General features: G+C 38.4%; 1 protein-coding gene across 2 annotated transcripts in view; it reads right to left on the bottom strand.

The window, feature by feature from the left end:
- Positions 1 to 20,856, bottom strand: part of LOC122787204 (complement factor D-like) — a 51,829-nt gene extending 30,973 nt beyond the window's left edge. Inside the window, exons 1-3 of one of the 2 annotated variants that reach the window (XM_044053795.1) lie at positions 20,706 to 20,834; positions 15,751 to 15,839; positions 6,166 to 6,328 (exon numbers count right to left, since the gene is read on the bottom strand). In XM_044053795.1, coding sequence (XP_043909730.1) covers positions 6,166 to 6,260 — 95 coding nt within the window. In that variant the 5' untranslated portion in view covers positions 6,261 to 6,328; positions 15,751 to 15,839; positions 20,706 to 20,834. Of the gene's footprint in view, positions 1 to 6,165; positions 6,329 to 15,750; positions 15,840 to 20,705 lie in introns of both variants that reach the window. The other variant, XM_044053794.1, reaches the window with a different exon arrangement.
- Between the last annotated feature and the right edge of the window lie 680 nt (positions 20,857 to 21,536).

Raw genomic sequence — 21,536 nt, 5'->3', positions numbered from 1 at the left:
TTTGCAACCATTTCGTCCTTCTGTTGTACAGTTTGTTTATGGCAGGGGACCACCAGATTGGCTTCCTTTTTTTTGGAGGATAGTGTCTTGGTTCTGTTTGGGATAGCACAATCCATGCACTTGTGTAAGTGCTTATAGAGTGCATTTGTGTAGGATTCAGCAGTTGTAACTGTATTGTCCATCTGCATGGGTGTCATGAAGTTCACCACTTCTGTCTTAAGAAGCATGAAGTTGGCTTTGGAGAAATTTTTTACCGTGGTTTCCTTAATGGGGGTGGGGGTGGGAGCGGGATGTGGATATTAAGGGTGATTAGCTTATGGTCGGATCGGACCAATGAGGAGTTGACTTCAGGTGTGGAACACCGGTCACTAATGTTGGTAATGACTAGGTCTAGGATATTGTTGCCCCTGGTGGGGGTGTGGATAAGTTGATCCAGGGCATTGGAGTTTATGAATTCCAGAAAGCATTGAGCTAAGGAGTTGGTACATGAGTAGTTTTCCCAGTTAATGGTGGGGTAGTTGAAGTCGCCCATTATTAGGGTGTTTGGTTGAACCCCAATATTTTCCAGTACATCAAGAAAAGAGGAGTGGGAATCCTGGGGCATAGTGGGGGATCTGTAGCAAGCTACAGTTTGAATTGCAGTTTTGCCTAAAGTTAGTTGCACTTGGATAACCTCGGATGCATGATTCTGAGCAACTAGCCTGGAGGTGTGGATATCCTTAATGAATATAGACACACCTCCTCCTTTGGTGTTTCGGTCCAGGTTACATGGCCTAAAAGTGTGGTATGAGTTATAGCCTGGTAGTGCAGGGGTGCTCTCTGGAGCCTTAAACCAGGTCTCAGTCACTGCACAGATATCAATGTTCTCCATTTTAAGGAGTGCCTCGAGTGAGTGCATTTTGAGATTTAGACGTCTAGCATTGAGTAGCATTACCCTCAGTTTTTGCTTGCCTGTTCCTGTTATGGTGGTGAATTTGTTATTTGAACCTTGCCTAAAAAAGGCACTATAGGGGCAGCAAGAGCCTTAGCCAGTATCTGGAATCCCAAGGGCGACAGGTGCAGGCCATCTGTGGCAAACCATTGTGATCTGTCGAACATGTCATCCCAAGCAGACAGATACTGGATCCCCTTAGAATGACACCAGAAGCTTAGCCAATTGTTGAAGTCAAACATTTTGTCCTTGTACTGCGATATCATTTGGGGTGATGGCACAATGCTACTCAGGGCTAGGGTCATACCTGCCTGGGCTACAAGATTGGAGAGCTCTTCCATGTCTCTTTTCATGTGGTCCAGCGAGGTACATCTCAGATCATTCACACCAACATGGACAATGACAGAGTCATATTTGTACTTGTTGTGGAGTGACCTGAGTGTGTGGGTTATGTGGCGGATCCTGGCACCCAACAGTCAGCTGACAGCAACCTTCTCTTTGCTTAGCCTGGTGAGTGGGACATCAGTGTACCTGACTATAGAGTCACCTATGACTAGTGTGTTGGGTAAGTTGTTTTGCCTTATTGGCTCTGGTTGAGTGGCACACTGAGTCTGTAGGCTATGTGTCATTTGGGTTGTGTTGGGGGATGGAGGTTGCTTGCGTTTCTGCTTGGGAGGTCTCTGTTGCTTAAACAGATTATTATTGAGAGCCTCCGTGAATGTTTTTGTGTTACTATGTGTGGATTTTGGTGGTGTAGATTTAGTGAGATTGTGTGATGAGTGTGGCGTGGTGCAAATGTTTACCTTCTACTCATGATTGTCAAGTTCAGTCTTGGTTGGAGAGAGCTTTACCTCCAGTTTGGCTAGATAAGTGCATCTCTCACAAGTTGTAGTGTTGGGTAGTAGGAGGAGAGGGTTGTCTATGTACATGAGGCAATTTCGACATTGCCTCAAGATGCCCAGATTCATCAGATAGACAGGAGAGAACACCGGGAGCTGACCCTTGGACATGCCAGAATAAAAAACTATTTCCTCTAGTTAAGTGAGGAAAGTGAGTACAAGAGCTGTTTTTCTCTAAGCAAGTGAGAAAAGTAAGTACAAAAACTGTTTTCCTCTAGGTAATGAGGAAGGTTTAGTGCTATAGTAATTAGTAGCTTATTTAGTGCTTACAAGTTCTGAACAAGTGCTGAGCATGAATAAGCAAATGCTAAAACTAAGAATCTGTATCTGCACTAGACGAGTTACTGGACAGAAACAAGTGCAAATGCAGGCTTTCAAATCAGAAAGTTGAGAGAGATGGAAGAGATTGCCCAAACGGCCAATAACTACAATTTCTGAGCCAGAACCACTCCTTATGTGGTAGACAGGTTACCTAGTGCTTACCACTTCCACTGATAAGCTAGAAGGCATCCCTCCAACACAGAAAGGCTTGGGGGGCTCAGAAGCTTACATACAGTCCTGGATACAGTAAATCTGTATCTGGAACACTAGTTACAGCAAAGGTAGGAAACAGGCTTTCATTATTCTTAACCATAAGCAGCCAACAATGATTTATTTAGTTACAGATATTTACAAAATTCTTTGTCAAAAGATTACTGTGAAACATACCTCTCAACCTCTCAGTACAAGAACTCTGGACAAAGCCTGAAATAATTTAGTGATTTAGTGACCAGTCTTTAATGATTTTCCAGAATACGACACCTTTTATGAAGAACAGACCAAAAATATGTGGTAAAAATCAATATATTCTGCAAATATCTGTACAGCTGAGAGCTATTGCATGGCTCTCAGCTGTCCAGATTTTCACAGAATGTCCACATTTTTGCCTAATATATTTTCTCTGTCCTCATACAAATTGTGGTTTCCTGGCAAATCATTGAGGTATGACAAACATTTGAGGTTCAATCTTCATACCCTCTGGAAAATGTATGGGAATACAAAATGTGTCATTCTATCAACTTTCTAAGTTTATAAGACCGATATTTAAAAATTGTCCCTGTTTTGGGGACTTTGCACACCCATTATTTTTGGCTTTGTCCAGACTTCCTGTATTCAGAGGTATGCTGTAAAGTCAGCAGATCAACAACATTTCATTTATTTAATTTATAATTACTGAAATTTCAGCTTTCGAACTTTAGAGAGCTTAATTTTCCTATTGGGTTTACACCTACAATACTAGAGGCTTCAGTCTATAAAATATACACAAAAATGTAGGTGATCTAGATTAGAAAGATCTTTCACACTCCCAGGGAGAACCTCAACTAAAAATTCTTGGTAAATGTCTAGAACACAGGGTACCTATGCTAGATCAGATGGACTTTGGGAAAAATGATAGAAGTAGATAAAATGGGTAAGTAAAATTTTATTTCTGATGCATTTTCACAAGACATACTCCTCATTCTCTCTCTGTCTTTATGTGAAAATAAACATTTAGACTCTATAGCAATTTTATACAAATAAAGTGTTGCACAGATATCCAGAATAATATATACTAATTCCTGAAACCTAGACCCCTTCCAATATATTTGTCTTAAAATAGAGAATTTTCAAAAAGGATATGATTTCATGGATATTGGCTATAGAGGGTTCTACGGGTTGGGAAACTGCAAATGTTAATATTAATATTTTACAGTCAGCAGTCTGCAACTGAATCCTAGATATGTCTAGTAACTTCCTCCTAGAAGAAGAAAGACTAACAGGAGGATATAGCATGAACAAGTCCATCGGATACTTTGAGATCAAACAATGTACTGCTTCATAAGTTTACAGACCTGTCTTGAAGGAAATCTTTCATTTCATTTTGTAGTTCTAACTGCATTGGTATTATGTTGTCCCTTCTAGAAAAATCCATCAAGAAGCATGCCACTGGACACTGTATCAGCTTCGGTCAAGGGTAAACTCCCCATTCTGTTAAAAGTTCTAAGTAAAGAACTCCAACTGAAAGGTGACAAAGAAAGGCATGTGCATCAGGATACAAACCCGGAAGAAATTCCTGAGCTGATGTCAGTTTTACCATTGCAGCAACCTATCTGGAAGATAGAAACCACTTACTGAAGCATGACCATCTCAATCCCTTGTAAGGCTGTGCTGCCCATTACAGTGGACAAAGGAGGGCATCGGGTTGTCTCCATGACCAAAGAGCAAGCCTTTTATGATCAGTGCTCATAAATGGGACCACTAAGGGTTTGAGACCTCAAAAGCAAATGAGTTAGGCAAAAAAGCACCAAAAAATCTGTTTTTGTAGGGAGCAAGACCCCATGAGCAACTCATACCCACATATTTCTATATTTACTAACTCTTAGACTGCACAACAGCGAGGGAAAGGGAAACTCCTGTATTCCCACTGTTCTACAATGCTGTACAAACACATTGTTGATGTACCAATTGGTATACTAAATAAATCAATACAGTTGCAGTCAGCCAAAAGGCAAAACATGAAAGTAAGTGAATCCAGAATTATGTCCATGTACTGAATGCAATCAGTGTAAATGCCATTCACTTGAATACAAATTACTGAAAAACAGTTTTAGTGAAATAAAAACGAGTTTTTAATAGGTGAGGTTAAGCCACCTAGCACTCTCCATGTGGGGGTAGACCATTTTTTCCCTCACTCACACACGCACACACACACACACACACACACACACACACACACACACATATATATATATATATATATATATATATATATATTTATATTTATATATATATATATGTTTACTTCATAATGTCTACCGTTCAGAATGTCAACTCTCATATGGCCGATACCATATGATCGATATTCCGAAAGACCAACATCCTGAAATAGCACCATTTTCCTACCTGTAAACTCAGTAAAACTGTGTTATGCAGGGAGGCATGCCCCCCTGCTCCCCCACACCCCCTGATACTTAAATATTCTCACTCTGAGATCGCACTACAGTGCAGGAAAGGAAAATCTCCCAGTCCTGCACTGTAGCGGGATCTCCGCTATCATTTATCGGCCTTTCAAACGTTCGCTCATATGGTGTCGGCCATATGAGTTTCAAACATTTGAAAGTTCGAACAAATAAAGGGCTCCCGTATATATATATATATATATATATATATATTCTCTTAATAACACTGAAAACTCAAAACACTGAAAATGAGAAAATGTCATAGTATAGAAGACCAAAATACTGAAATTTCAAAACACTGAAAACTCAAAACACTGAAACTCAAAACACTGAAAACACATATCATACATATACTGAGTTTAAACAACATAAATCATAGCACTTTCCATCAAGTGTAAGCAGGGGGGCAAGCCCCCCTGCACCCCCCATGTGGGGTGCTGTACCTCCTCACCCTCTGCTACTTAAATATATCAACTCCAAGATTGCACTTAGTGTAGTGAAGTGCAATCTTGGAGCTGATATATATATATATATATATATATATATATATATATATATATATATATATATATATATATATATATATAAGTAGCGGGAAGTGAGGGGGTGCAGCCCCCCACATGGGGGGTGCAGGGGGGCATACCTCCCTGCTTACACTTGGTGGAAAGTGCTATGATTTATGTTGTTTAAACTCAGTATATGTATGATATGTGTTTTCAGTGTTTTGAGTTTCAGTGTTTTGAGTTTTCAAGATTTTGAAGTTTCAATGTTTTGGTTTCAGTGTTTTTAGCTTTCAGTGTTATGAAGTGACTCCATATATATATATATATATATATATATATATATATATATGATTATATTTCATTACATCGCCGACCAACTAAATTGAAAATTAGTACGTTGATCACAAATGGTCAAAACTTACTAAATGGAAAAAAAAACAAAAAGCAGCATTTTATGCATGGGTGAAAGCACCCTGTCCCCCATCACTACCACATGTCTTGCAAATTATATATACCAATTCCAAGATCACACATCAGAGGTGAAAGGGCAAAATCCCTATCACCACTGTGTAGCAATCCCCCAAAGCAAATATTTCCATCCCGCAATGATCCAGCATTTTGACAAAAACCCAGTTTCCAAACTGTTCAGTGTCACAAATGTACAATGAAACACACTCAGTCCATACAGTTTTTTGATTCAGACAGAGGTCTCTATAACCATTACCTACATAGAGATTTCATGCATGTATAATACATTAAAGCACAGTAGTTTAGCATAGACCTTAAAAAGCATGACTGTATAGACAGGATGTGTATAACCTTATTACTGCAGTATTAATTACTTAATTACTTACATCCCATGAAGACAATGAGCTGCACTAGCGACCCACTGGTCTGCCACAAGGAATCCTCCACACCAGGCCTTCCCATCTTTAAGCAAAAGGGCCATATATGGCCTTGAGTTGGGCACTGCTTCATGGCCACCAATGCTGCGGGTTCTCAGAACATGACCTAGGCCTAAAAGGTTATAAAGTAAACTAATTTACAGTCAAAAGTGACACAGTTACTGCATATTTTTTTTGCCTGACTTAGGAGGCAATTGATAACTATTACAATATTACATACAGAAAGAAAAAATACTATAATCAGCATTTTTCAGTGCTCTTAAACATATGTGTATCATCATCCAGATGGTATGTATAGCTTTCAAAACATTTTATGACAAGCACCAACCGTATTTAAAGCTTGCATTGTAGTTTTACCCATGCAAAACATTGAAATTATAGCAGGACTTATATCCATGCAGTGTATCATGCTATAATATGGTTTCAATAACAATTAAACATTATGATGAAGCATGTGGGGCTATGTCTTCATCTTCATGTGAATAATATTGTATAGTAAAGCACATTGTTATATCAGGTAAGTGTTGTGATACGGTCTGTCTTAAAATGATATCTTAACACGGTGCATTACAGCACTAATTACATTTAAGTAACATAGTAGCAATAGGTAACAAAATGGCGGTTACTGTGACATGTACCACAATACTTAGCAGGTCAAATGTGCAGTGATATCCAATGCTTGGTGGCTTTCTCAATCTGCTGACGTTGCTACAAACAGACAGGTATAGGCAATCAGAGTAAGAAACCTCTGTGTGATTTGTCTGACTTGCAGACAGAACAAGAAATTGGGGAGATTGGAATGGCTGGAGATGCACAGTACATGATCATGTGTTTCATGTCTGGGACCATTTATATAGATGTGCAAAAACACAGACTTGCCCAAGGAGGACTGTGGACAAGTTAAGAGAATGGATCCTAATGCTGGTAGAAAAGAAAGGTTGAGAAAGTCACTAGTGGTAACAAAGGAATAGCAAAAATGGGGGAAAGCTGAGTTAATGATGGTGACGAGGAAAGAAAGGTGATAGTGTACAACATCCAGGCAAATAAAAAGAGCCATTTGCATGCAATGTATACAGGTAGAGGTACTGACAGTGCAGGCATTGCTAAAACAATACGCTACAGAAATTAAGGGCTAGAATATGATGGTTTTTTGGATTTGAGGAGTTTAAGAGTGTTACAGAAACCATAAGAGGGGCAGAGGGGCAGTGTGAGTCTGAAATAATGATAAGCTGGGCAGCAGTAAAGGTCAGTGAAGATAAGCAGAAATAATCATTTATGGCTATGTTAGTTTTGCACTGCAAGGGGATGTTGTGGGTACCTGGTTGCTGGATAGATCAAGAGAGATGAGCATGTTCAAGGGAAAACATACCTAGAGGGTCAGCAAAGAAGAAAAATACCATACTGAAGGGCCTTTGATCTATAAGCGGTAAAAGAGTGAAGCTCAGCTCTTACAAATCTTGTAGCCAAAGAAATGCATGCAGACCAGTGAAAGCCAAAAGACAGGTGTGCCTCACCCAAATAAAGGTGGCTTAATTAAAAAAACACAAAGGAAACATAAAGTGGATTATTCCAAACACATCAAAGTTCATGAACGAAAGCAAATAAATGTAAAGATTCTGCCAATGAATCCAGTGAGTCGGTACTTGTAAAAAAATACTTTAATGTTGTTGACCAAAACAAGTAAATTCAGCTAAAGGAACTGACTAGCAACATTGTGACCATACTGCAGTGTGTTTCACAATTCCAGGGACAAGAATAGGAGGAACAACTAGGGTACAGGTATGTGGTACAGATATGCAACGGAGACAGAAAATTTCCACGATGACAGAACATGGTGCTGGCGTCAAGGGAGGTGTAGGTCAGGAAATGTTAAAGATAAAAAGGAATTTAACAAAGCAAGGTGGCCAAGGTGACAGATAATTATATTGGGATTAGCACTGTAACTTATATATCGTGGAGCAGCTGATACTCCTTAATCCACGTACATTAGTCCTTGTGGATAACTAGCGTGTTATTACACATCTGTAAGCCACATGCCTACATGTATTAGTTATGTATGATTCAGAAAGGGGTTAGACTGTACATTGTATTTACTATTAACTTAATTTTTTTTATGCTGTATGTTTTGTAATATTTTAGAATAATAGCTTGCATACATACCGTCAAAACATTTAGTTACAGAAACTGTTTCTACTGGTAGAGTTTCTTAAAAGAAACTTGTCTTGACCCCCTACTGCTGGATTCAGCTTAGAAAATAATTTAACACCATCTTGGAAGTAACTTTTTTATTTATAATATGCATCAGGGTGTAGTAGTGCTGATTTAAAAGTACTGCTTTGTGCTTTGGTAAATTTTGCATCTGAAACTGATCCACATGGATCTCACTCTGGTGAGGAGAGAGTTGCTGTTTTTTGTTTCTGAGCCTGGAATATTATTGGTTGCTTCTCAGTGTTAACTTTAATTGGCCTGGGTGCTCTTGTCATCTGCTTTAATGTTGATATGTTTGCAAATGTTGCCACTCTATTGTCCAGAATTGCAACATGACAAACTTGGTCTGAGCTCTTGCTGCCAGATTTCAATTGGAAAACAGTCCCACACTATCAGGAAAGTGACTGTTTTACTTATCTCATACAATGGAGTGTGCTAGTGCTGTTTTAAAACTCCTGCTTTGCACCATGGTCTTTTCGTCTATTAGAGGTACCAGGCATACTTCATCATGTTTTCACCAATATGGCCTCTCACTGTTCCCCACCCGTTGTCAAGCCTTCATTGCTCAACTCAGATCATTGTGATTTAATATTTATTATATGGTCACCATCCAACCCAAATGTCTTTAGATGCTTCTCCAAAGCCAAAGTGTTTGTGCTTGCTGCTAACTTGAATGATTAAAGAGTTCTGCCAGTACATATAACCAAAGTTTATATTCATATCTCATCTCTGGCATAGAAGCTTGTTTGTATTCACCAGAAATGCAACACCTAATTTAGAAAAAAAGTTGTGCTGGAAATCAACCATAAGCAAATTTACAAAAACAAAAAAGAAAACGCTCATAGACTAAAGAAAAGAGCAACATCTCAGTGTACTAAAACCAGCTCTTTGGAAAAGTTAATAAAAAACTAAGGAGTAACAGCAAATCCCACAAATCTGATTATAAACTAAAAATTGTTAAATCAACAAAGTATAACACAGTGCATTCATTAATTGTCTAAAGAACCTCAGAAATAATACCCAGCATTGAGCGAAGCTTTTTTTCTAATTTTATCACCCACTCCAATCTTTGAGAGATCTCAAACATCCTAGCAGAAAAATTCATCTCACCTCCCATCATCGTTACCATCATCAAATCGTGAAACCTTTTTCCCCATTTCCTCCATGAGGTCAGAGTGTCACATCAACTGTTTCCATCTCTCTCAATTCAGTGCCACTCTCCTACCTTCTTCAACAGTCATGCCTGACTTTCACAGCTCTTCCCTCACACAATCCACCCATTGTTTTGCTAGATGCCCTCATTTCCTCTTGCTTTCTTCCTGTCTGTTCCAAATTTTTTCACCAGACTGTCTTCTGCTTTCCTGCCCATGTGCTCAGACCACTGTAATCTGTTTTCTTTCACTTTCTGTACAATTGCAGCTACTTGGGCTTCTGTTCTGATGTCTTAATTACTTCATCTGTCCCACAGTGTGCATCCTGCCACATGTCTCAGATACTTCACCTCCATCACCTCTAGATTTCTCATCTGTTCTCCTTTCACTGCCAAGGGTTTTGTACCATACAGTAGTACTGGTCGCACCACTGTTTTGTACAACTTACTTTGCAACTTCTTTGGTATTTTTCTGTCATACACTACCCTTGACTCTCTGTACCAGTTGACTGCAGCCCCCTCTGATTTTAGCTTTCTCATCCTCATTCAGACTTCCCTTTCCTTCAACCACCCTCCCAGTTATTTAAAGTTGTCAGTCTGTTTTATCTCAGTTTTCAGCTTCTTCTGATTTGCGTCATTTGCTGCCACATCAGCTGTCTTACCTGCAGTGTTTGCTCTGAGTCTGCCTACAATGCCACATCTTCTGCATACAGCAGCTTTATTGATCTGTCCCATCTGACCTGTTAGTTAATGTGGTCCATCACCAGTATGAACATTAGTGGACTCGATGCTAAACCCAGATGCACAACCACTCCCACTGGGAACCTCTCTGTCAGTCGAAACAATGTTCATATTTGTGACATTGGGTCCTTGTACAGAGCCTGCAATAATTCTACCAATGGTTCCAGGACATCAGTCCATCACAGGACTATCCAATCAGTTGTCTTGGGACCTTGTAAAATGTTTTCTCCACGTCTAGAAATGCCTGTTTGGAATGTTTCTTCATCAGCGTCTTCTCAGCTGTCTGTCTCGCTGCAAACATTGGGTCAGTTGTGCTGTATTCTAATCTAAATCCAAACCTCTCATTTCCCATCTTACTTTTGCTGCTCTGCACATTCTCTTATCAACCCTCTCCAGAACTTCCATACAGTGTGACACGAGTCTGCTACCTCTATACTGCTACAAATGTGATTTCCCCTCTGTTATTATGCACTGTTGTCAGCTGATTTGATTGATTGATTGTTATTTAAGTGCCAAAAAGTTGTCGGAAGTCTAATAAAGTCAATTTTGGTTGACAGAAGTACTTAGTATAGTTATTGAAGTAGCATTTTATTTTGATAAAATGTTTGGCCCATTCAACTTTATTAAGAATTTTTTAAATGCTTTTTCTTTTTTGTATGTATTTTTGCTTGGGTTTGTGGGTTCTGGTGGACTGGGGATGAGATTTTATGGAGTACTTGTTTTTGTGGGGTACTTTTTCTTCATTTCGGATTTCTCAGCTGGCAAGGCAGGTTGTAGAATTTAGACTGGTATCTTTGTTAGTTCAAGGATTTCATTCTGTATTTCATTTAGTTTATTTTACTGTTTTGTAATGGTTTTATGGTTGGGAATGATGAGTTGATGAATTAGGTTGGGTGCAGAGATTAACCTGAGTGCGAGTTCCAGGTTTTGAACCTGAAACTGCATGTGCTAGGTTTCCTGGATAGTTTTGACTGGTTAGACCTATATGTGTCTTTGTGCTGGCCAGTCAGAACAGATAATGGTTGTCAGAGGGCTTTGTATGAAATCTTTGTGAGGTTGATAGTGGATTTTACATGCTAGTTCACCTTTTATAAAGGAAAGATTTTTTATTAATGTTATTTATTTGCTGTATATATGCATTTTGGTGAGGATGGGTAGGATTGATATTCATCCATGTCCCTACAGATGTGTACATACGGATCTACCTTAGTAGATCGACAAGTTAAATAAGCGAAAACGAATTCACCGACGCCAGAAGATCGCAAGTCACTTCACCGACGCCAGAAGATTGACAGTGCACAAACACGACATCGCATACACCCGACACATCATACCAACAAACAAAACAAATCCCCTATCCAAAACCCACACACACAACACAAGCACACCAAAATCCTTACAAACGAACACTAACCCATACATACACAACTATCTACAACCCTAACCCAAACCCTTACCCTAAGGTCCGTCACTATCGCACACTCACCTAACCCGCGCCCTAACCCTAACTCACTTATCCCACCCCTACCCCTACAGACCACCAACATCGCACACTTACCTTACTCGCACCCTAACCCTAACTCACTTATCCCACCCCTACCCCTACACGCCGTCAACATCGCACACTTACCTTACTCGCACACTCACCCAACCCGCGCCCTAACCCTAACTCATTTATCCCACCCCCACCCCTACACACCGCCAACATCGCACACTTACCTTACTCGCACCCTATCGTCCGTCACTACCACATACTTACACATCCTTTCCCCATCGCAGTGTTCTCAGCGTCGGTGTCTTCCTCCGTCGGTCTTCTGCCTTGTCGATCTTCTGGCGTCGGTGAAGTGACTTGCGATCTTCTGGCGTCGGTGAATTCGTTGTCGCTTATTTAACTTGCCGATCTACTAAGGTAGATCCGTACATACACACACAGACACTACCACACCTCCCATCTTGTCTTTGCTGCACCTAATAGAACCACACATACTCCCATAGGAGTGAATGGATGACAAATGTCTTCTATGGTGGTCACTTTTTCTTCGTAAAACTTTACTAAGCCAAGTGAGTCTTGGAATTGCTCATGTGAATTAATTGGGAGCTACAGACATTTCCACAGAACACATTAATAATTAGCATTAGTCAGTCTCCCAGACTGCCACATTACAATCCAGCTTCATCCATAAGACCACTATCCATGCTGAGGCCCCTGCAATAATAGATGTCAGTGGTATAGAAATCTCTGAACTGGAAAAGCTTAGCACGATGCAGAAAGCTTCAAAGCTAAGCCTTTTGCATTGTGCTAAGCATTTCCGAATGCCAAGGTGAGTCTTACAGTGTGATATCTACATCTGTAAAAGTTAAATGTGTATTTACATCACTGTAGTGCAGGCAAAATTAACTCACTTTAGTTCAGATGTTGTATAGTGAATTATAACAGATGTGCAGCCTTTAATGTTTGCCTTTACAACACCTGATCATTTATGTGTAAGGAGAATTTCTGTTCAAAAAGAACTTGTAGCTGGTTATGTGGATGTACTTGGTTGCAGAGTTACCAATAATCACTGATATTATTACACATCATCTCTATAATGCAGCAGGGCAGAATTATATAAAGTAACATAATGGTATGTACATGTAAAGTGAGATGGCACCTACATGAGAAATGCAATGGCATCTACATGTAAAATGTGATGACACCTACATATGAAATGTGATGTCACCTACATGTGAAAGATGCAATAAAGGATCTGGGGACCCAAGTAGATAGTAATCTCTCCTTTGATAACCACATTGCCAAAGTGGTTAGAAAATCCTTCTATGTGGCCCACCTAATCATAAAAGGGTTCGTAACCAGATTAAAAGAGGTCATTGTACCCCTCTACTCATCACTCATCAGACCCATCATAGAATACAATGCTCCATTTGGGATGTACCTTACAAGACAACTGCAACAGCTGGAAAGACCACATAAGTACCTCACCAAGAGGATCACTGGCCTCAAACAGATGCCCTATGCAGCTCGACTGAAGAGTGAATGGATGCATACCGCCTACTCAGAGGTGATCTCTGCCTGACATACAACGTCATGTCCATCCCAGAATTGATGGACATGCTCCACCTAAAGAAAACCATATCCCCTCGAGCCACATGCTCTAGGGATCTAAACCTCACCACAACAATAAATAGAATGTGCTGGAGAGATAGATTCCTGTCCCAGAGACATCCCATGCTTTGGAACAAGATTCCAATCTACATTAGGCAGAGCTCCTCACTAACACTCTTCAAGAGAAACCTTAACGAGTGGATGGGAAACAGAATGTTTACCCCAGGGATCACTTCAGTGGCTCTGCTGGACAGAGGCACAGGGAACTAATCTAAGGGGGCGGCGAAAGCCAACACATTCTGGCTAGGCTTATAAATGCCTTTGGGCAGATAGCCTAGTACCTACCTATGAACTACAAGAGAAATGTGATGGCAACTACACGTGAAATGTGATGTCACCTACATGTGAAATGCAATGGCAACTACAAAGAAATGTGATGGCACTTATATGTGAAATCTGATGGCATGTACATGTTAAATATGATGGCACCTACTTGAGAAATGTGATGTCACCTACATATGAAGTGTGATGGCAACTACATGTGAAATCTGATGGCACCTACATGTGAAATGTGATGTCATCTACATGAGAAATGTGATGTCAACTACATGTGAAATGTGATGACACCTACATGTGAAATGTGATAGCACCTACATGAGAAATGCGATGGCATCTACATGTAAAATGTGATGACACCTACATGTGAAATGTGATAGCACCTACATGAGAAATGCATTGGCATCTACATGTAAAATGTGATGTCACCTACATATGAAATGTGATGTCACCTACATGTGAAATGCTATGGTATCTACATGTAAAATGTGATGGCACCTACATGTGAAATGCTATGGCATCTACATGTAAAATGTGATGGCACCTACATATGAAAGGTGATGTCACCTACATGTGAAATGCTATGGTATCTACATGTAAAATGTGATGGCACCTACATGTGAAATGCTATGGTAACTACACGAGAAATGCTATGACAACTACATGAGAAATATAATGCTACTTACATGTAAAGAGTGATGGCACCTACAAGTGAAATCTGATGTCACTTAAATGTGAAATGTGATGGTACCTACATGAGAAATGTGATGTCACCTACATGTGAAATGCTATGGCAACTACATGAGAAATGTGATGGCACCTACCTGTGAAGTGTGAAGTGCAACTCTGTGTTACACTGAGTAACTTTACCTGCATGAAAACTCTGCACTGTTGTTCAGTGTACCATGACAAATTGTGGGGTCAGTTATGTAAACTCTGTAATATTCCCTAGTGTAATGTGACACAGTACCACTGACTTATTTATTTTCGTGTCCTACGTATCCAGTTTAGGTTCATGGGAAGCTGCAACCCATCCTGACAAGAAACAGGAGTAAGCAAAGAAGTCAGACATAGTTTAATGTAGACCTCTGCTCCCCAGCGCACAGCAAATAGACACACCTAGAATTACCCCCACCAATTATTTTGAACCCAGCTGAGAGGTAAAAGCCTGGTGAAGAAAAAGCAGATTTGCTCTCCACCATATGTTCCAGAGATAATTATTCTGTACATTTTTTTTGCTTTGTTAGTGTATAATTTTGCTTCCAAGGCCATTTCTATCTACCAGACTGTATAACAAAACAATAAACTGGATGACAGGTTACATATCATCATTCAGGGTTTTATTTAGTGCCTTATCATTTTGCAGTGTGGTATACAGATAAAAGTCTGCTGCCTTGGTACAACCAGATGGTTAATTAGAAAACAGAGTATATGGGTGGAGGGTATGTCAAATTACTGAGAACAGGAGTATAATAAAACTAGGAGATTGAGTGTGTGGGAGGAGACTTTGTAAAAGAATTATTGAGAATGCCAAGAGCATAATAAAACTAGGACACAGAATGTGTGGGTGGACATATTTTTGAAGAATTAATGGGACCGCCAAGAATATAATAAAAATGTGATAAAATATTTAAGTTTACAATATACTGTAATCTGAAGTGCTGCAACAATTAAATACAAAGATATCCAGCTTACCATTCGCCAGAGAGAGAGAGAGATAAAGACTTAACCCTTTGTATATCTGATAGTGAATGTCTATGTGCATAATGGAGCACCCATGATATTTTAATATTTTATACTTACATTTTTATATTTAAAAGGGAGAGATTCCAAAATACTTACTCTCATTGTAAGTCACTTATACTTAAGTGGGACCCTGTAAATGTATATATTCGCAACAGTGGAACATATAGATGGTAATGATGCTTGGTGTTTACCTGCTGGAGGGTCATTGAATACATGTTCAATTTATTTATTTATTCATTTACTTACTTACTTTTTCAACCATGCAAATATTCATTCAGTTGTTCATTTTTTTGTTAACTGGTTGGTTGGCATAGTCCAGAGGCCTTTTTCACATGTGATCTGGGACAATAAACAAATACAGCGGTGCAAGTACTGACGTTTTTGTACACAGATAAACATTTCAGTAACAAAAGATAAAACAAAAAAGGTAGCTATGCATAAATAAAACAATAGGTACAGATACTTCAGTGGAATTCTGGAACTGTGTGCGAAGACTACTGTTGATGCAGAAATGTAACCGACTTATGTAACACTTATACAGGTAACCACGTACGAAGTGAAAGCAATAATACTAGTTACAGGTAACCACGTACAAAGTGAAAGGAATAATACTAGTAGCCAGTTTAGTAGCAAGCACAAAAATGAAAATGTGTTTTTGTACTAACTCATCTTATAAATGCAGGCATATCAGATGGAGAAACATAAAGCCTCTGCTATGAAACATGGAATTATCGACTCTAGCACTGCAATGTTCAGTTAGACACAATCTTGAAATCTACTGTTAATAAGCAACTAAAGGAAACACTTAGTTTTGTTTTTCAGGGATCGTGCCCTGCATACCTCCACACAAAACGCTCACACCCCCAAATGTATATATACACATACTCCATAGCCACACAATACTGGGGAAATAAGAAAATCCCCAAAACAGTGATCAGTGGTCTTAATCAATATCTTTTCTCACCCTTTCATGACTGGGCAAGTACTTTTGTCTGTGTACAGCAGTAACCACTTATGGGAAAGCCAAAGGTAACTTGGGTTAAGTAAAGGTTAAGGATTAGTTTTTGTGAAAGAATGGAAGAAAAAAAAATAGAACTGGGAGTAAAAATGTAAAGGAGAAAGGAGCAGTGATAATAAGGTCAAAAAGGGTAGCGTAAGAAAACTGAGATTATCAACAGACAAAGGAGTCTGGATGTGTCTTCCAGTTCTTAGAGTATGCTGAAAAAATATAGTAGCACTATGTTTTATTTTACTAATGTAGAGATAGGAAAGAAAACAGACATGTTTATAGCCCTAATGCTGAGCTTGTGTGTATGTATATGTGTGCGTGTATGTGTGTGTGTGTGTGTGTGTGTGTGTGTGTGTGTGTGTGTGTGTGTGTGTGTGTGTGTGCGTGTGTGTGCATGGACACACCCATGTTCTACACTTTCTTTCCTTAGTACCTCATCTCTCATAGCTCTACGATTTTGTTTTGTTTGTTAAAAGATATACACTGAGAATGTCACTTTATGAAAATAATTATTCACTGCATTTTGTGAACTGAGTTATTTTACTTAATTGAAGTAATAAATGGGAATGTAGAACTTGGAAAGTAATCAGATATATTTATATCCACTATGCCGAGTGTGTGTGTGTGTGTGTGTGTGTGTGTGTGTGTGTGTGTGTGTGTGTGTGTGTGTGTGTGTTAATTCATCACACACCCATGTTTTACACCTTCTTTCCTAAGTACCTCAAATCTCATTGCTTCATAGCTCTGCCGATTTTTTTTGTCGCCCATAAAAGATGTATGATGAAAAATGTCATTTTTCAGAAGAGCATTATCTACTGCATTTTGTGCACTGAATTATATTTATTGAATTATCACTTATGACATAGGCACAACTGTATTAACAAGTTAAAATTAACAAACATTATGTTTTACATATATTGCTATATATCATATAACCTAAATAACATTACATAAATTATTCAGTTCCTCCCCCTTTTTTTTAAACAAGAAACATCTTTATTAAACCATCACTTACGACATAAGCAATCATACATTTATATAAATGAAAACAAGTAACACCGACACAATCCTAGTTGCAAGCATTTTATATCATAAACTGGGTCTATATCAATTCGTCGAATGGCTATTTAGCAAATAACTATTCATCAAACACCTATTTATCAAAGCCGCTCTTCAGCCAACAGTTAATTTTAAGTAGGGCAAGCAAGCAGTTGAACAACCGAGTGATCGCAAAAAAAAAAATATAAAAAAAAATAACATTTAAAACCTGCCAAGGTAGGGTCTGCCCCCTTATACCCCCAACTAACTATACCAACTCTGAGATTGCATTACAGTGGGGAAAATAGCAAATTGCAGGTGGTAGCCAACTGCTGGTTTGCCCTAGATAAATTCACCATTCGCTGAAGAGCAGCTTCGATAAATAGTTATTCAACAAATGGTTATTCACTGAGTAGCCATTCAGCAAAGTAATATAGACCCCACAAACCATACTGACACACTCACATTTGCAAACATTATACCTCACTTATAATCTACCCAATCATTTTCAGTTAAACACTAGATAGCTCATTTAAGTCCTGCCTTCTTTTAAACCTCATTCCTCCCCTGTATGTATTCTTCCCACAATTTCCATTTTTCCTATGTAGTTTGCTCTTATCCTTTTTTAAAGATCTCAATTCCAGTTATTTTATCTCTGTTACTATAATTACTATTTATAATATACTTGGTTTAGATTTTGATTTCCATTTTCTAGTAATTGCTTTTTTTTTGCAGCCACCATAATTAGAGACAGCAAGGCCTTATCATGTCTAGGCAATTCTGATTCTGTATCATAGCTAAGAAAAATCATCTCACTCGTCACACCAATCTGCCCACCCAGCATCTCTGACAGTGCATCCTGCAGGGAATCCTTAAAGTCTGCCAACTCACTGCACTCCCACAAAATATGTTCCTTAGGTTCCCAGTTACCTCTTTCTTCTCCGTCACACCTCCAACATTTGCTGTCCACCTGAGGAAAAATTCTCTGGAGTCTACTTGGGATATAAAAATATCTATGTAAACATTTCCAAGCAAAAATCCTAAATCTTCCAGATTTTGTTACATATTTGGGAGACATACATATGTCTTCCATCATTTCTCTGTGAATTGCTTATCCAGTCTCTCTTCCCAATCCTTTCTAACCTCTTCAGATTGATTCTTATAGTTATCATGCAATATTTTATATGCTCTACTAAGGCACTGAATTATATTTAGATGTCCAGTCAATGTGTTTGTATTGGTATGCAAGTCACTTTCTCCCACTGAATTTGTGTCTTTGTTGTTAGAAGCTGGTGTGTATGCTGCTACTGGTGTGTTGCCATTCTTGTCACACAGAACTAATATAGAAAATTGAAATTATATGAATATGATTAAATTGTGGGCATGTTGTATGATGTCCCATAATGCTTCAGTACTTCAGGTCAAAGCTCAACGTTTTTAATATCTGCTTTTTAATAACAAACACTGTACTATTTAAAATCTCTCCTAGAAACCTTTAGATACCTACTACAAAGCTGCAAAGTAAAACTTGTTTTTTAGAAGAAATGCAAAAAAAAAAAAATTAGCTTGTTAATCCTGTTAGGCATCACTGTGAACATGAACTAAGAAAACACACTAAGGACAAGTGAAAGATAAGTCACAAGTACAGTTTTTTTTCCATGCATCATGAATGTAGAATAATACAAAACTGTCTTAAATATTCTAAAACTGCGAGCTGGTTTAATAATTTAAGTGCAAATTTATTGCATTCCATATTATTGTTATAAGTACCTCTCAACTGTACAGATTTTCGCAGAATGCCCAGATTTTTGTCTCATATTTTTGATCCATTTCTCATAAAATTGTGGTTTTATGCTAAATCAATAGCAAGTTATTGAGGGTTGAAGTCAGAAAATAATGGCAGACATTTTAGATTCAGACTTCATACCCTTCAGAAAATTCATGCTAATGAAAAACCTGTTATTCTATCAATTTTCTAAGTTTGTAAGATCAATATTTAAAAATTGTCCCTATTTTTGGGCCTTTGCCCCCCCATTATTGATGGCTTTGTCCAGATTTCTTGCTCTAAGAGGTTGAGAGGTAGAGAATACAAATGTACTAGTTTTCAGTCATATACTAAACTGACATAGGCACATATTTTAATAAAGCAGAAAAGGAATGTGACACTGGTTATTTGCTAGCAAGTGCAGGGATACAATAAATGCAAATGTTTCTGCACACAGACATTTTTGCCACGGGATTAACCTTTTTAATTAAAACCCATTACACTATTTGTAACTATTTCAGCAGAAATCTACCACCATGGAAATACAACTCTGCAGCTAAATAACACACTATATATCTCTTAACTGCTATGATTTATGTATAGCACTGATTTTTTCCCCACAGATTTATGTTTGTTCCTTCAAGATTTACTGATGTTCCTTACAAATTTAGATCTACTTAAGGGAACATACATTACTAAATGATCGAACTAAGCCTATGCAAAGAATCTTTAGCATTAATTGTATGAGCTGTAGTTCTGCAAAAACTTCTGTTATGAAAATATAACAAAGTGCTCCTCTTTCTGACCCTCTGCTGTGATTAAGGTCAGAAGTACATTTTTTAATGCACAAAAGTTGAGATGTATGAAACACTGTATGTCATATTTTTTAAACCAGTGACTACGTTTCCCCACACTTATTTTTGTTACTTTACTAGAAGTCCTGAAAAAGGTTTAGATGCATAATAAACAAAATGATTGCGCCTGGGATATCATCACTGGTCTATGCCACAAATGTCATTAAGTGATACATCTATTCCTTCCTGGCATTCTATTCCTGGTTGTATCATTTAATAAGAAGGTATTGCTTGAAGTTAGCATAGCAGATTTTTAATCTGGAGAAGCAGCACCGGTAAACTTCTGTTAAACTGTCTAATTCCAAAATAAACTTTTGATTCACTGTTCCTTTCCTATCAAAGCAAAATAAAGAAGAAACCAACACATTTCTAGACAATGTATGTACCTAACCAGATGCCTCGGCTGGATATCATAGTTTCAGTACAACTGGTTGGTAACAGGGTACTGCTTAATACCGCCTTTAAAATATTACTGCTATTACTGCTGTATGGTATTTAAAATATAATTCAATCAGACTATACGCATGGAATGAACTTACCAGCTGGCAGACTGCACAGAAGTAAGACCTGAACAAGAGTGAAACAGAGAGGTCCCATCTTAAGCTGAGGAGTAGAGATGAGTGAAATGAATGCGACTTCCTACACTCCTGACTTTCTCCTTTAAACACAGAGTCTCCTGTCAGCTTATTAATACTCCTCAGATGAGGAAGTCACACCCTGCCTTCACACTAAATATGGCTGAGTTTGTTGTTTCGTTGAGGAACTTCCCTGAGATGTAGAAAGGTGCCAGTCATTTATTGGAAATGGATAGTGAACATAACTTTTCAGTCAAGCATTTCTTAAGCAGCTCAGACTGATTGTGTTCCTTAGGAAATAGTATTCCAGAGAACAGCCAGTTGTTTTGCCAACTTTATGAAGAGAGTTGCTTTCTGTTGCATGAATACTGCTTAGTGGCTGTCAGATGTTCTTTGCAGAGCTGCAAAGAACGAGGTAAACATTTTTGCATGAAAAGTGTCAAGTATTACTTATAATTTCACAGTTTGTGACTTTCAGACTGCATTGCTTCTGAGTGTGAACTTAGCATGGAGATACATTTTCCCTAAGTGAAAGTTGTGAATATATAGGATGGAAACTGTAAATCAGCTCTACTTAGTGAGATTTTGCTTTGTTTAAAGAGGGAAGCATCAAATTTATTGCCAGACAAAATTAACAAAAGAAAAAAAAAACAAAGCAGTCCTTGGAATCTACAGCTTTGGTACTTTTAATTTTATTTACTTTATTTATCCTTTGCAAACTGGATTAGTCTGACTAGGCTGGTGCTGTCTTTTGTTAATCCCCTGTTCTAATACAAATTATATTAGTATTCCCTT

The sequence above is a fragment of the Protopterus annectens genome, chromosome 13.part0, assembly GCF_019279795.1.
Source record: "Protopterus annectens isolate FY-2018-M chromosome 13.part0, PAN1.0, whole genome shotgun sequence".
NCBI lineage: Eukaryota > Metazoa > Chordata > Ceratodontiformes > Protopteridae > Protopterus > Protopterus annectens.
This window is presented reverse-complemented; position numbering and strand designations above follow the sequence as displayed.